Genomic DNA, 16,146 nt, shown 5'->3' with positions numbered 1-16,146 from the left:
CCAAATGCGCCCTTCTCTGCCGCCGATACTTAATTAGCAGATTAGCGGATCCAATTAGGAGATCTCAAATCATGGCCGCTGTCAGAACGTGCTATGAAAAATGAGACGGCGTTCTCCGATTTATGAGTGCGGACACCTAGAGAACGTCGCAGGCTATTTGTTTGTCTTTTGAGAATTGTATTTTTATTTTAGTCACTAGGCATGTAAAGTGGGTAGATAAGTCAGTGGTTGGTAGGTCGGTCATCCGGGCCATCAGTTGGTAGTTAGGTTAATCGGTCAGTTGGTCCATCGGTAGGACGATCAGTTGGTCCATCAGTAAGTAGGTCAACTAGTCAGTGGGTAGGAAGCTGGTAGGTAGGTATGTCGATTAGGATCAAGAGATTGCAGGTTTGATTCCCGGCTCCTCCGTGTTATATGTTGAAGTGTCCTTGGGCAAGACACAGAATCCCTAATGCCCCCAGTAAGCAGGTCGGCGCCTTGCATGGCTGCATGGCCGCTATTGGTGTGTGAGTGTGTGTGAATGGGTAAGTGCGAAGCCTATTGTAAAGTGCTTTAGGAGCTCTTCATTGATTTGAAAAGCGCAGACCATTTACCATTAGTCAGTGGGTAGGTAGGGTGGTAGGTAGGTAGGACGGTCAGTCAGTCCGTCGGTAGGTGTGTCAATTAGTCAGTGGGTAGGTACGTAGTTAGGTAGGTAGGTGGGTAGGTAGGTAGGATGGTCAGTCAGTCTGTCGGTAGGTACGTCAATTAGTCAGTGGGTAAGTAGGTTGGTCAGTAGGTAGGTAGCACGGTCGGTCGGTCCATTGGTAGGTAGGTCAATTAGTTAGTGGTTAGGTAGGTTGGCCGGTTCCTCAGTAGGTAGGTAGGTAGGTAGGTAGGTAGGTAGATAAGTAGGATGGTCAGTCATTCCGTCGGTATATATATATATCAATTAGTCAGTGGGTAGGTAGGTAGGTGGGTGGGTTGGTAGGTAGGTAAGTAGGTAGGTAGGTAGGTAGGTAGGTAGGTAGGTAGGTAGGTAGGTAGGTCAGTCAGTCCATTGGTAGCTAGGTCAATTAGTCGGTAGGTAGGTAGGTAGGTTGGTAGGTAGGTAGGTAGGTAGGTCAGTCAGTCCATTGGTAGCTAGGTCAATTAGTCGGTAGGTAGGTAGGTAGGTTGGTAGGTATGTAGGTAGGACGGTCAGTCAGTCCTTCGAGGGATATGTAGATCATTGGATAAGTAGGTTGGTCGGTTCGTTGGTAGGTGGGTCAATTATTCGGTCGGTAGGTAGGTTGGTTGGTCAATAGTAAAGATTGACCAATTTGGGTTTTTGAGAGCCGATATCGATTATTACTATTAAGATAACCGATATTTGTTGCCAATCTTAGAATATCTCTTATCAACTCAAATACAACTTTAATAACTCTCTAAAACCTTATACAGTAAATAAATCACTATTTCAACACAATTAACATGAATCTTTTGCACAAACCTAAAAATAACAGCAGGAAATCAACTTGGGCTCAACAGCAACTCATATAAATGTACATAAAACTTAAATAGCTTCCTGAAACTTTTTATTATGAATAAAAATGTCAATACAACCAACGTGAATTAGATGAACTTCAAACAAAAAGTGCATTGAAGTTTCACAGAGTTTGAGAATTAAAAGGTGTGGACACTCCTGTTTGAGAGCTGGATTGACAAATTAATGTTATGATAAAAGCTAATATATCAGTCTCCACCTGAACGTGCTTCCCTGAATCAAGTTAACTACACCTTTTACGCTATCTCTCAATCACACACACACTTTTCTACCTCTGACTTTTTAAAATCTCATTATTATCAGCAGTCTTGACTCACAGGTATGTCAAGACTCAGAAGTTAGCAGAAATGCCACTGTTTACTCTGTTCTTATGTTAATAAGGCCGCCCCCGGTCACTCATCCAATCAGAAGACACACGGTGAGTAGTGTGTGAGACAGAAGGCTGGAGAGAGGGAGGGAAAGGCTTGGCTGTATCTGAGCCTAGAAAATCAAATGAATAGAAATGCTGATACCGATATTCGTCAAATTCCCAAATATCGGTGCTGATTATTGGTCGACGTCTAGTAGGTAAGTTGGTAGGACAAAAGGATGGAAAGACGGATTTTCTTTAATACCTCAGGCAAGAATTGCTTTGTAAATAACATTTCTCTGGCTATGCTACGTAGCTTAAACTGATACATTTACTCACTACTGCACTTTAAAAGCGCAGTTAAAGAAACACACTTTCTCTACAATTGTAATTTCCTGTCATTATTTCCCACTCCTAGAGAAAAAAACAATCCTTTTTTCACAAAGTCGAGCCCGCCTGGCATTGTGAAAACGATGACCCTCGCAATTTCGACTTTGACTCTTCCCGGCCCCCATTTGAGATGCTAACGGAAACGTAGCATTTTCCGCCCGCTGACGCTAATTGCTCACAAGTGACGCTCGCCGAAATTACATGCAAACTGCGTTCTATGTCCGGGCGCCTGAGTGCCTCCGGGGAAATGACTGGAGATGATTTCGAACAGTGTAGTTATTTAACGGACTTTTTAAACGTGACATTTTAGTTTGACAATCAGCAGTGAAAAAAACGAGGCAGTCGCCCTCTGGGGATCGTATAGTGGTTGTTAAAGGTATTCCCATTTTTTTTTTTAAGTACCGTATTTTCCGCCCTATAAGGGGCACCTAAAAGCCTTTATTTTTTTCAAAAGCTGACCATGCGCCTTATAATACAGTGCGCCTTATATATGGATCAATATTAAGTCGCAGTCTTGCAACTAAGGCAAGCAGCCGCCGACTATATTTTCTCCCCGAATGCGAAGTCGTCCGCGGTGTATGCTGGGATTTATATACCGGCGTTTCATTTCCTAACCAATGTGTCAATCATCATTCGAATCAGTCACTATTGGCTAAAGTTATTTGGAGGTAAAGGGGGCGGATCCTTTTTATCATTTACAGGCTCGCATAGGCTAAAGGGGCAAAACAAAGCCTGCAATTGAATGTGAAGCACACGTTGGGTTGCACTACGGCATAGAGAAAACATTTTTTACTATTCTGTATTTGTAAATATTTTACTCTCCATGGTTACGTATCATTATTGAACGTGATGGCTGCAAGAGAACTTAGGTGAGCTATGCGGATTTATATTTTCCCGGTATCTTGTTTTAGAACGATCTTGATGTTTCTGTGATGAGTCTATTTTTAAACTCAATTCAATTCAAAGTGTTTATGGTCATATGCACAGTAAAGAACCCCGTTTCCCTGCACAATCAAATTCTTACTTTGCTGTCCACACGGTTGCCAGCAAAAAATAAAATGGAAACTAAGAAATGTTTGGCATTTCTTGAATCCCAAGAATTTAACCTTCCGAATGATATTTGGAACGATGCATTTGAGTGATTGGTGACATCGTACAGACACTGTTTCCGTATGTGTCTGAGACACGTATTTGCTTCTTTGCACGCTTTCGGAATTTTAAGGGGGTAATAAGTTTGACTGAACTATCTGACTGTTTTGTCGACGTTCCCATTGTAGCGCCTTATAATCCGGTGCGCCTTATGTATGGAAAATATAGGACCAAAAACTATTTTTTGGGGGTGCGCCCTATAACCCGGTGCGTCTTATAGTGCGGAAAATACGGAAAGCATAAAACAGATTTTGTTCCTCTCCACAATTGTTGATCCATCTGGCTTGTTTGCTGTAGAGCTGTGACGTCATCGAAGGAACACTTTCGAAATGGTGACTCCTGCTAACTCATTCTGTGCTAAAACAGAAAAATATGTTGTTGTTTTTTGTTTTGTCTTTTAAATTATAAATGATTTGGCGCAAGTATTAAGTCCCTGGGATTTATTTCATTATGATAAATCACCATTAGATGGCTTGGATCTGATCCCTGGCCACACATCGAGGAAGCCCCCACTTTCTTGTATTGCTTCCTGTACCCAGCGAATGAGAGTAGGTGCAGTGAAGCAGTGTGTTGAGAAGAGCAAAGATATGTCGGGACAATTCACATTTTTAAGCTTTTTTCTTTCTAAAAAGAGGACAAACCCCCTCTGTCATTGTCAGGGCAAAGGGACATGACGTGCAGTTCATGCATCGTTTTTGCATCAGTTCACTGTTCTTGCTATAAAACGTTATTTTGCAAGCAAATTGTCCTTTATGTTCATAGAAAGCATTTTTTAGATATTCAAGGTATCACAAATTGAGGGGGAGGAGCTCTTAAGTGAAAATTTTGCTTGAAATCTAGCCCAAAAAAGACGTTTTTGTCAGACATTTTCTCAGAAAACGACCTTTTCAAGAAACTTAGCAATCTTCAACTGTTGTTTTACCAAAACAATGCTAAGATGGGGTTTGAAGATTTCTTTGGATATGTGCTGTGCCCATTTAGCAAAAAAATTACATTTTCTGTAAGACTTCAAAAATGAGTCAAGATAGCCAAAAACAGGTAGCACAGGCTCGTCCCATTTGAGAGAAACTTCCGGCATTAAACGAGTTAACTCAACAAGTGAGGCAGTTTCAAAACAGACAGTGATTGTAGTGAATAGTGAATGCATATCACAAATTTCTGCTTAAGTAAATTGGAAATTTTCTTACCCTGCCACTGGAGGACTTGGGACTCTTTTGGCAGTTTTGGTGCTTCCACCTCTAAAATCTGCAGTTCACCGCTGGCCTTTACAGCGTGCGTTCCTTTTTTGCCTTCGCCTCCTTTTAGGTAGGCCATTGTGGCTTTTCGTCTGTTGTTTCGACACGTGCGTCTGCCGAGGTCTTTCCTGTTATGTTTGCTTCGGCTGGCACTCATTGGATGCCCACCGTGGGCTGTTTGGCCGGCTAGCCTGGCGTTAGCACTTTGTGCCGTGTCCCTTGGTAGTTTTATTCTCGGCCAGCTTTGCGTTTGTTGCCGTAGCTGTTGTCGCTTTTCGTCGTTGGTTCCCGGTTAGCCTGGCTGCACACTGATGTTGTTTGTTTGCTAGCCTTGCATTAGCGCCAGTTTTGCCGTGTTCCTTGCTTTGTTTACTCTCAGCTGGCGACACAATAATTGATGTAGCATTTGCTGCTTTTTATTGTTGGGTCCCGCCTGGTTGCTCACTGCATATTTTTGGATTCGCTAGCCTGGCGATAGCGCTGCTTTTGCCGTTTTCCCTGGTTAATTCACTCCCGGCCAGCTTCGCGTTTATCGCTGTAGCCGTTGCTACTTTCCGTTGTTGGTTTCCGGTTAGAATGTCTGCTCACCTTGTGTTTTTTTTTTATCAGTTAGACTAACGTTAGCGCCAGTTTTGCTGTGTTCCTTGGTCTGTTTATTCTCGGATGGCCCTACTTTTATAACCGTAGCCATTGCTGTTTTCCATTGTTGGTTCCCGGTTAGCCTGGCTGCCCACCGTGTGTTGTTTGGCTTGCTAGCCTGGCATTAGCGCCAGTTTTGTCACGTTCCTTGGTTTGTTTATTCTCAGCCGGCTACACATTAATTGCTGTAGCTTTTGCTGCTTTTCATTGTTGGGACCCAGTTAGGCTGGTCTTTTGATTGCCAGCCTGGCAGTTGCGCTGTTTTTGCTGTGTTCCTCGGTTTCTTTATTCCCGGCCGGCCTCGGGTTTATCGCCATAGCCGATGGTGCTCTTTGGTTCTCGGGTTTGCTTGTAAATTGGTAAGCCTCAGGCTGGATCAGGCTTTAATACCCGCGGGCCTGGTTCGGGTTGGGCTGGATTCTTTTAGGCCAGATCTTACCTCCAGTCCCTGGCTAGCATCGCTGCTCGCTGCATGTTTTTTGGTCAGCCAGCTTCCCAATGTTCCGTCCAAAACTGCACCCACCTTTCGTTGATCAGTCCCGGTTATCCCCCGTTAGCTTTCCGTTTATTATTTTTGCCAGTTAGCTTCTTTAGCTCCTCGCTCTTTGTCATACCAAAACTGCATCCATCAAAACCTCGCTTAAAACACTCAAAAATTGATGGCGACTAGCTTACTGGGGTGCTGCTGTTCACGTACGTCTATTACAAAGACAAGACAAAATGCATCATCTTGGAAAATAATTGGAATATACCGATGAAATATAAATCAATTGTACTCATATTTTGAATACTTAAGAATTTACAGTGTTATTACTTACAGTGTTATTGTTTACAATATAATGGTACTGTGTACCTGACTTGTTAACCTGACTGCCCATCCTGCACATCTGGTTAGCGTCTCTTCTTGCACTATCGGCACTATGGTAAAATACTATACGAAGCCATAACACAATATAGCTTTATTTATATCTGTACACTGAAGGACACTGAGGGAAACTGTGGGAGTCAGATCCATCGACATTTCGTTCTGTATACACGTGTACTAGAATGACAATAAAGTAGATCTGAATCTGAATCTGAATCTGAATTTAGGAAACAATTCAAACGCGACGTTTTCATACCTGTCAACCTCCACGTCTCCATGCCCTTAGAAACAGTCGTATTTTCCCTTACAAAATACAAAAAATCTTACACCATATTTTATTTTCGAACATGTTTATTTATGTAGTTATTGTACATGTGTTTTGTTATATCATATATATTGTTCATTAACATTTTGTCGTGAGATACTGAGTTGCTCGACATGAATGAGGTTTATAATTAAAAAAAATTCAAAAATGAAGTCGCTTGGACGCTCACTGTAGAAGGGAAAAATACATGCAAATATAATTAAGCAGAATAATCTCATCTCATCTCATTAGCCGTACCGCTTATCCTCATTAGGGTCGCGGGGGGGCTGGAGCCCATCCCAGCCATCTTCGGGCAGTGGGCAGGGGACACCCTGAACTGGTTGCCAGCCAATCGCAGGGCACACGGGGACAGACAACTCATTCGCTCATTCACACCTAGGGACAATTTGGACCGGCCAATTCACCTGAAATGCATGTTTTTGGAATGTGGGAGGAAACCGGAGTGCCCGGAGGAAACCCACGCAAGCACGGGGAGAACATACAAACTCCGCACAGAAAGTCTGGAGCTGGATTTGAACCCACGACAGGTTCCCATTACATGAACTGTGCCGCACACGCGCTAACCACTGCGCCGCCGTGCTGCCCTAAGCATAATAATACATTTTCTTATTCAAATAATGAATTCATTTTCTTACTTCCTTTCACTACAAACCTACCACATGAAATCCGATGTTTTTTAAGATCACATGTACTGTATTTCAAATGTACTCAATCAACCCCGCCTGTTGTTTTCAGATCAGAGTGACTTACGGCGTTTGAATTCAGGTTCGGCCATTGCGACTTGATGATTGTATCCCAAGAAAATTCAAAACTATGTTGTAATGTAGGCCTACTGCTCTGCTTTCGTTTTGTTCACGTGTGATCGAAATGATGCATGATGGGAAATCCCCAGGCGGCAGACGCATGCGCACCGTAGCATCAAACCGCTCGCTTCGTTTGCAACGAAAAAAACGATACCGAGATAGAGGCTACCGCGGCGAACTCGTTGGACTTGATTGATTTGCCGTTTCGTGACATTCGGTGTATACCGGATGGTACCCATCATTGACAAATTTGCGTTTTTCCGTACAGATTTTGTTGTACGTCGTACACGTCTTAAAATGCATAATAAACGTACTTTGTACGGCAAAAACCTACAGGTTGACAAGTATGCGTTTTATTTTGACAGTCATATGCCAGGGCAAAGAACTGGTGAAGGAACCTACAATGGAAAAAACAAGGCGTCGGCCTCCGGGGATCAGAATCCTGGTCATTAAGTTTCTTTAAATACGCCTCATGCATGCCTTTCTTCCCTTTAGGGCCGCATTAGCATCGTAATGGAAAACAATGTTAGCGAGAAGCGATGGTTGGCATTCTGCTCGCTGTAATTGAAGCTGCCGCTTCGCCACTGAAAGCCAAATCTCCGGTCCAAAAAGCCCTTTTCCCAATAATCGGGTTACAACAATTTTGTCGAGTGTGCCTCGTCCATTGTTCTTCTGATCTTGTCTATAATTTGTCTTGCTTCCGTTTCTGGTATTTATGAGTGTAGTAAACCCCTGGATACGACATTAATCTGCTCTGGGGTGGGCATCGCCAGGTTAAATTGCCTCATAGGGGGGCAGTGTTCTCGTTTGCCCGCGTCCCTGCGTCCTAGACGCATCATTTTTGCTGGGGACGCATCGTCTCATATCAGCGTGCGTCCCCGGGACGCAACTTTTTTGACACAAAATTGTCATTATTACCCGATTACCTTTTTTAACAAAGATTTACCGCACTCCAAACTTTTCGTCAGGCAGATCCGCCATTGTTGTTTTGGTCTCGCGGTTCGAGTTTTCGTCTGCACGTCGATCTCGGAAAACGAGATCTCCTTGGTCCGTCTCTTTTTTGAGAACCGGCTTTTTCGGCTCAACTCATTCAAGAGAGCCGGCTCTCAAACGGCTCACTTGCTTTGATGCATTATGTTACGAGTGATTATGTTGTATAAAGAAGTTAAGAAAAAAAGGAAGTATAAAAGGAGAAAATGAAAAAAGACAGGTTTGTGGTGATCCCTTTTAATCAGTATATTACCAACAATAATTTAATGCAGAAAATGAATTAATAATTTGAATAAGAAAATGTATTATTCTACTTATATATATTTGCATGTGTTTTTTCCTTCAACAGTGAACGTCCAAGCTACTTAATTACTACTTAAGTTTTTTTTTTTAATAATAAACCTCATTCATGTCGAGCAAGACAGTTAGGATTAGGTGAAAATCGACACAAAATTGGTAATTTCTTCGATGTCAGTAATAAGTCAAAACATAATGCAGAAAATGATAACAACGGCAATAATTCCGGCACGAAAAAACGGCGGAGAAATTCTTCGGGAGATCGCGGAGGCAAGGAAAACACGTGTGTTGAAGCAAACGATTCGACGAAAGATAATAAACAAAAGAATACTCCTAGCAAGAAAAGCACTTTTCTGCCAAAACGGACTCAATTATATTCCTGGTGACGCGATGAGGAGGATGATAATGGATTGGACCTTGAGAAGGCATTACAACTGCGGCGGGACAGCAAACCACAAAGAATATATGAACTGAAAAATCTGAATATATAACTCCTTGTTATTACCAATTAACTGTGATGATTAAAACTAAATGAAAATATAGATTAATACAATTATTTGAGCAATATTATTTTGTATCATGTACAATATTGTTGTGAACTGAGAAATCAGAACTGTGAACTGAGTGATAACTGATTTGTATTACCAATAAACTGTGATGATTAAAACTGAATTAATATATAAATTTATATTATATATTTGTCGCCGATTTACAATTTCAACCTCGATAACACTAAATTTTGGGGACCCATAGATCTCTTTTGGGACCCATAGATTTTTGAGCATGCGTGTCCCCGGGACCCATCACTTTTCAGAGGTAAAATGAACACTGGGGGGGGGCATAGAAAATTACGCTAATTAGGTAATGCACACATTAAAGAGGCCCCCACTTCTTTGTATTTATTCCTGTACCCAGCCCCCACTACTCAAGGTAAAGACTAGAATGACTGTGTTGAATTTACCTATCTTGGCAGGGTCATTGATCTCTAAAGTGACCTACCTGATTGATTGTAAAATATTGTGATCCTGGCAAAACTTGTTCTGGTCTGAAAGAGTAGAATGTCTTTCTGGGAAAGATGCTGAGTTAGCAAAACCAAAGATGCCTAGCCAGCTTTGTAGGGGGCAGTTTTCACATCAGGGGTGTTAATGTTTTATGCCGTTCTCTTCTGGGAGAATAGATGTCATTTTGGAAATACTGCTGAGTCAACAAAACCGAAAGTGCTGAGTCAGTTTTCGTTTTGTTTTAGAATTTTCACCTTTAGAGTGGCCTAACTTGTGAAAGATTGTGATCCTGGCCAAACTTGTTCTACCCTGGGAGAGTAGAATGTCTTTATGGGAAAAGTACGCAAAACCTGAAAAAGCCTAGTCATATTCTTTTGGGGCAGTGTTTATATTGACTGTCATCTTCTGGAAGAGTTGTGTGTCTTTCTGGAAAAATATGCTATATCAGCAAAACTAAAAGTGCTAAGTCAACCTTTTTCGGCACGTTTTCACATGTAGGTCAACCTTTCTTACTGACATGATGTTAAAATTGAATGTTGTTCTGTTCTGGAAGAGGAGAACGTCTTTCTTGAAAAACTGCTGAGTTGGTTTTGTTTTGTTTCAGCATTTTCACCTCTTGAGTGACCTAAATGATAAATTGTGAAAGATTGTGATCCTGGCCAAACTTGTTCTGGGCTGAAAGAGTAGAATGTCATTCTGGGAAAAGCAAAAATGCCTAGTCAGCTTTTTGAGGGGCATTTTCACATCCGGGGTAACCTATCTTACTTCCTGATGGAGTTTATATTTAATGTTGTTCTCTTCTGGGAGAGTAAAATGTCTTTCTGGGAAAAAAAAATCTGAGTTAGCAAAACTAAAAGTGCTAAATCGACCTTTTTGGGCATGTTTTCACATGTAGGTCAACCCTTCTAACTGACATTGTTTTGAAAGTGAATAATGTTCTGTTCTGGAAAAGGGGAATTTCTGCCTTGAAAAACTGCTGAGTCAGCATTTTCACCTCTAAAGTGACTACTGGTCTACTGTACCAGGTCTTTCTGTCTTTATACTTCCTGGACTTGGCTCATCAAATTCCTGAAAGTGCGGTCCCTTCTCAAGGTTTCTTCATTTTCCTCATGTTGGGGTTTTTCCTTGCCCTCACGTAGGTTTTAGATCAGGGAATGGTGTAATAATAGTCTGTAGTTTGCAATAATCTGTGGTCTGTGCAGCCCTTTGAGACTCTTTGTGATTAAGGCCGTCACAAATAAACATGACTTGAATTAATGGACTAAGGCTAATCCAAGAGAACAGATCGCTAAGAACTGAAGGTTTTTTCCCCTTCTTCACCAGTTTCAAAGCTCCAAAGTATCGTTTTTCAATCAGGAATCGGTTGAATCCTTGGCGCTAATAACTGAGTACCGTGATGAATTTGTTTTCCTGTCGATCAGTCATGGCATCTTCGCTTAAGAACCTTCTTTCTGGAGGATTTAGTGGCTGAGTACTTAGTTTGGTTTCGGCAGACGGATTAGCAGAGATGCTGATTAGATTCCAACTAATTATCAGATAAACCCATTTGTAACCGAGCTAATGCACGAAGTGATTAAATGTGACCGGATTTTTTTAGGTTGGTACGTGAAAATCGGTGTTGTACTATTTGATTTGATACATCAAAGTATCAAAGTATTGGGATTTTCTCCACTACATGGAATATTTTTGTCATAGCCTGTCCTCTTAGTATAAAAGTGTGTGTCTGCCATAGTGAATTGTTTGTTGTTGCTAATAATAATAATAATAATTTCCTTTGTATTGTCATTCTTTGTAACAATGTACACAGAACGAAATGTCGATACACCTGACCCATTGTAGCGAGCCGATGCATCCGCAGCCAACAGAGGGCGCCGCCATTTTACCAATTAGGTATGACTCGGCCGAGGCGCGAACCAGCGACCTCCCAGTCTCAAAGCGGGCACACTACCATCTAGGCTACTGAGCTGGTGCATTTCCGCCTAAAAGGAACTGCACTCGCGCGGCCACAATCCATCATCCACAATCACGTATTGCTGCCAGCAGGGACCGGCAAATGGCACTTTAGTCAGGAGGCATGCCATTTTGGTCCGTATATAAATGGACTCCACCTTCGTAGCCACGATCCATTCAGCCCAGTCCACTAATGCAGAGAGCGAGGGCAAAGACAGCAAATTTGCGTCATCCATGATGGCTCTTTACTTTGTTCTATCAGTGTGTCGTTTTGGCCTGCCTAAAATTAAATACACGATTCTGGCCATGATCCATTATCCCCGGTGTACTATTACTGAGAGCAAGGGCTGAAACTGTGAATTTTTGTCATGCATGGAGGCTCTTTTCATCTGTCCTTTCTGCTTAAAACATGTGGCCGTGATCCATTATCCTCTATCCCAAATTGCTAAGAATGGGTCCCCGCAGAAGGCACTTTACTCAGTGTGCCATTCTGGACTGCCTAAAATAAAAGGCAATATTATGGCCAAGATCCATTACCCACGATCGACTATTGCTAAGAGCAGGGGCCAGCAGAAATTTTTTGGGGTTGGGGTCGCAGTTTATGATTGTCGCTCGGCTAAAAAGACTGTCCTATTTTGACTGTGATCCATTATCCCCAGTTGACTATTGCTGAAAGCGGAAGCCGAGAGAGAAAATATGTCTCATGGACTGTGGCTTTTTTACCCCATTTTTTTACCAAAAATATTTGAATACAGTTATGGCCAAGATCCATTATTGCTGAAAGCAGGAGCTGGCAAGGCAAATCTGTGACATATGTGGCAACTATTTTTTTCCGTTCTTTCTCCCTAAAACGAACAACACTGTGCACTGTGATCTAATATCCCATGTCCCTCAGAGATCCACTCGGGGTGATGTGGAAGCACAGTGCAGAAACACAGGTTAGAATAGTAATGGACAGCTTTATTCAAACAGGGTTCAATACAGAGAAAGTCAGGGAGCCAGGCAACATTCGTGCAGACAAAGGGGTTGGTGGTCCAGTAAACTCATTCAGAAAATGCAACGGTCCGAGGGTTCGACAGGCGGTACTTGTGGTCCGGAATAGCAGGCAAGGGTTTGGTACACCGACAATAACTAGGCTGTTAGGACGTGACAAGATAGGCAACAACTAGCACAGAGCCAAGAACACAGGGTGTTTAAATGGAGAAGAGGGAGAGGTGTGATTGAAGGGTAATCAGGAGAAGTGACACCAGGTATGGGGTGGAAATTAGAGCCAGGAAGTAAATGACCAAATAAGGTAAATGCAAGCGGCAAAAGGAGGAAATCTGAGTGCAGAACTGGGACAGGGTCGACTATTGCTGCAATGAGACGGATTTTTGCAAATTTTTGCATATTGCTGGGAGCTCTGGTCCCCAGTTACCACCATAAACAAGGGATTACAGTACTACCTTTTTGTCCAGGGTTGCTTCTTCATGTCTAGTCACTCAATGAATACCAGTTCTCGTGTCCAGGCTGTTCCAAAGCTGCAATTCTGTCAAAAACAAGCTGGTCGAGGGCACCACTAAATCCCATTTTCTTCCCGTAGATTCTCGAGCCGGTGAGGGAACTCCCAGAACGGTGGACCACGCCGTCATCGGGGGAGTCGTGGCAGTGGTGGTCTTCGCCATGCTCTGTCTACTCATCGTTTTGGGACGCTACTTTGCCAGGCACAAAGGTAACTAATATGAGACGGCGGGCCAGGATTGGTCTGCTTTTCTTGCAAGGAAATACAGAAATAAAACCTCTTGTGTTAGATTTCAGGTACCACACCCCATGATAACGGGTCTTAAATCAGCTGTAAAATTCACTAAAAACAATAATACTTTACACCTAGTTTGGCTTCCTTATCCATGAAAATATATATTTTTTTAATTATTTAATCTCTGGCGAATATCCCTCTATTTTAATTTTGAAATATGGTAAAATGAACCTCATTTAATTATTTAAAAAAATAATTGGTATAGAAAATAAATTAATTACTCCTTCCTGTAAAATAACTCTAAATTTATTAAATGTTAAAGTCTCAAACATGACTATTGCTTTGAAAATAATGTCACTTCACATATTGTTATCGATTAAATACAGTGATGTCTAGCTAGATAGCTAGCTAGGAGGTAAACGGGTAAAAAACTAAAAGGGAGCTAGTTAGCTAGCTAAAGGTAAATAGCCAGAAAGTTTTTTTAAAAAGCTAGATAGCTAGCTAGTAAGGAGGCCAAAATGTAGCTTGATAATTAGCAAAAAGGGTAAACTGTTAGCTAGATAGCGTGCAAACATGAGAATAAGCTAGCTAGATAGCTTGCTAAATTGCTAAAAATTAAGCTAGATAGTTAGCTAGAAGGTAAACGGGTAACAAAGTAAAAGGGAGCTAGATCGCTAGCTAAAAGTAAATAGCCTGTTAGACAAAACATGAATAAATTCTCATTCTATTCTTTCAATTGATTGCTTAAATTGATTATCAATACTTGGATAGATTGTTTTCTGTACATGAAGCCAATAAACTGGAATTTATTTATTTGAATTTCTCAAATAACAACCTATGTTGTTATTATGTTATTACTATGTGATTACTAGGTTAGAAGTAGGGTTAAATAGACTCAGTCAATCAATTAAAAAATGTTTTAGGAGAAAATCACAATAAAAAGAAGCTAGATAGCTAGTTAGTAAGGAGGCCAAAATTTAGTTTGATAATAAGCAAAAAGGGTAAACTGTTAGCTGAATGCAAACATGATAAAAAGCTAGCTTGATAGCTTGCTAAATTGCTAAAAACTAAGCTAGATAGTTAGCTAGAAGGTAAACGGGTAACAAAGTAAAAGGGAGCTAGATAGCTAGCTAAAAGACAAAACATGAATAAATTCTCATTCTATTCTTTGAATTGATTGCTTAAAAATGATTATCAATACTTGGATGGATTGTTTTCTGTACATGAAGCCAATAAACTGGAATTTATTTATTTGATTTTCTCAAATAACAACGTATGTTGTTAATATGTTATTACTATGTGATTACCGTAAATTACGGACTATAGAGCGCACCTGATTATAAGCCGCACCCACCACATTTTAGGAGGAAAACCGATTTTGTACTTATTCGTCTTGCAAGGTATATTCTATTCTATTCAATTCTATACTACACAAGCCACAGCTGTATATAAGCCGCATGCGCCCACATTAAAAAATGTAACACAAACACAAAATTAACCCAAACCCGACTTTAAATCCCACGATTGAAACTGAATGTCCTTCATTAAAGTACACAGTCCAAAAATCACAGCCGACAAAATGAACGGAAAATGATACCGGTACTTAAGGTTTGATGCAGACCTGCAGAGTCCGGGTCCCGTTGAAAGTAATCCAACGGGACCCGGACCTGCTCGATTGCTTTTAGCTTGAAAGCTGCGTTAGGTGCCTTTCTTTTTGCATTTTGCATGATGAGGGTATGTTTACGCTTTTAATTTAATTTATGCACGAGCCAAGAAGTTGCAGTCTTCCTCGGCGCATATATTCCACCGGTCTAAATCTTACCTTTTGTATTCGAGCGCCGCTGGCGGCCGTTAGAAAAATTACATAAATTGGCCGCATCACTGAATAAGCCGCGGGGCTGAAAGTTTGGGGGAAAAGTAGCGGCTTATAGTCCGGAATTTACGGTACAAGGTTAGAAGTAGGGTTAAATAGACTCAGTGATTCAATTAAAAAAAATACTAGAAAATCACAATAACCCAACAGCTATTTTCAGAAGAACTGGTCCGCGGCACCCCAACTGTCCTTAGGGGGCACCCCGGTGCCCGTGGGCCCCACGTTGGAGACCCCTGCCTCAGAGTTTCCCAATTGAAAAATTTTCGAACCTCTAGTCTATACGTTATTTTTCCCCACCTGGTTATATCTAGGTCACAAAGATGTATGGTCGCACCATACCGGCTACCGGTCCCAAATGGGTTCTAGAGGTTGTGGGTCAGCTTTACTTGACAATGAAAAAAGAGTCGTGGAAAGTATAAAGCCTTGCCTACTACCACTCGTCATCCACTATAACGCTCAAAGTATAGAATCAGCAACTTCCTGTCGCGTCGTTCCTCATTTTTACCTTCGCGGAGAAGGATGCGGCTAAATTTAATCGACGAATGACCTCCGCAAGGTCCATTCGGAGACCCCTGGTGGGCTACCTCGAAGCCGTTTCAGGCGCAAGGGAGATTAGCATGATTAAGACCCCGCAGGACGCCGCGCCACCTTTGAATCTTCCGTGTCATCCGAGCAGCGGGTTTTAAATCCAGATCGTGACTCGGAATGCTACGATTTTGGCTAGCTGGTAAATAAGAAGAGTCTGTTTTTACGCTAGAGCAGGGGTGTCCAACTCTTTTTAACTCGGGGGCCACACGATAGAAAAAACATTTTCTCGGGGGCCAGGATTGGTAGATTGGAGAGAAAGAAAAAGGGAGAAAAAGAAATAAGAGAAAGGGAGAGAGAGAGAGATACTTCCGGGTTGATGAATGAATGAATGAATGAAAACTTTATTGGAACATCAAAATGAAAACAGAACAAAAACAATAACTCAACAACAAAATAACGTTACATAATATGTTTGAAAAGGGGTAGTCAGAA

At 41.6% G+C, this 16,146-nt stretch overlaps 1 protein-coding gene across 5 annotated transcripts in view; it reads left to right on the top strand.

Moving 5' to 3' along the window:
• Positions 1–16,146, top strand: part of cadm1a (cell adhesion molecule 1a) — a 424,802-nt gene that overhangs the window by 398,960 nt on the left and 9,696 nt on the right. For all 5 annotated transcript variants that reach the window (XM_088320581.1, XM_088320580.1, XM_088320578.1 and 2 more), the window contains one exon: positions 13,101–13,229. In XM_088320581.1, the coding sequence (XP_088176707.1) occupies positions 13,101–13,229 (129 nt within the window). The remainder of the gene's footprint in view (positions 1–13,100; positions 13,230–16,146) is intronic.

The sequence above is a fragment of the Urocampus carinirostris genome, chromosome 17 (assembly GCF_059441175.1).
Source record: "Urocampus carinirostris isolate Australia breed hairy pipefish chromosome 17, RoL_Ucar_1.0, whole genome shotgun sequence".
Lineage (NCBI taxonomy): Eukaryota > Metazoa > Chordata > Actinopteri > Syngnathiformes > Syngnathidae > Urocampus > Urocampus carinirostris.
Note: the sequence above shows the minus strand (reverse complement) of the source record. Positions and strands in the feature narration are given on the sequence as shown.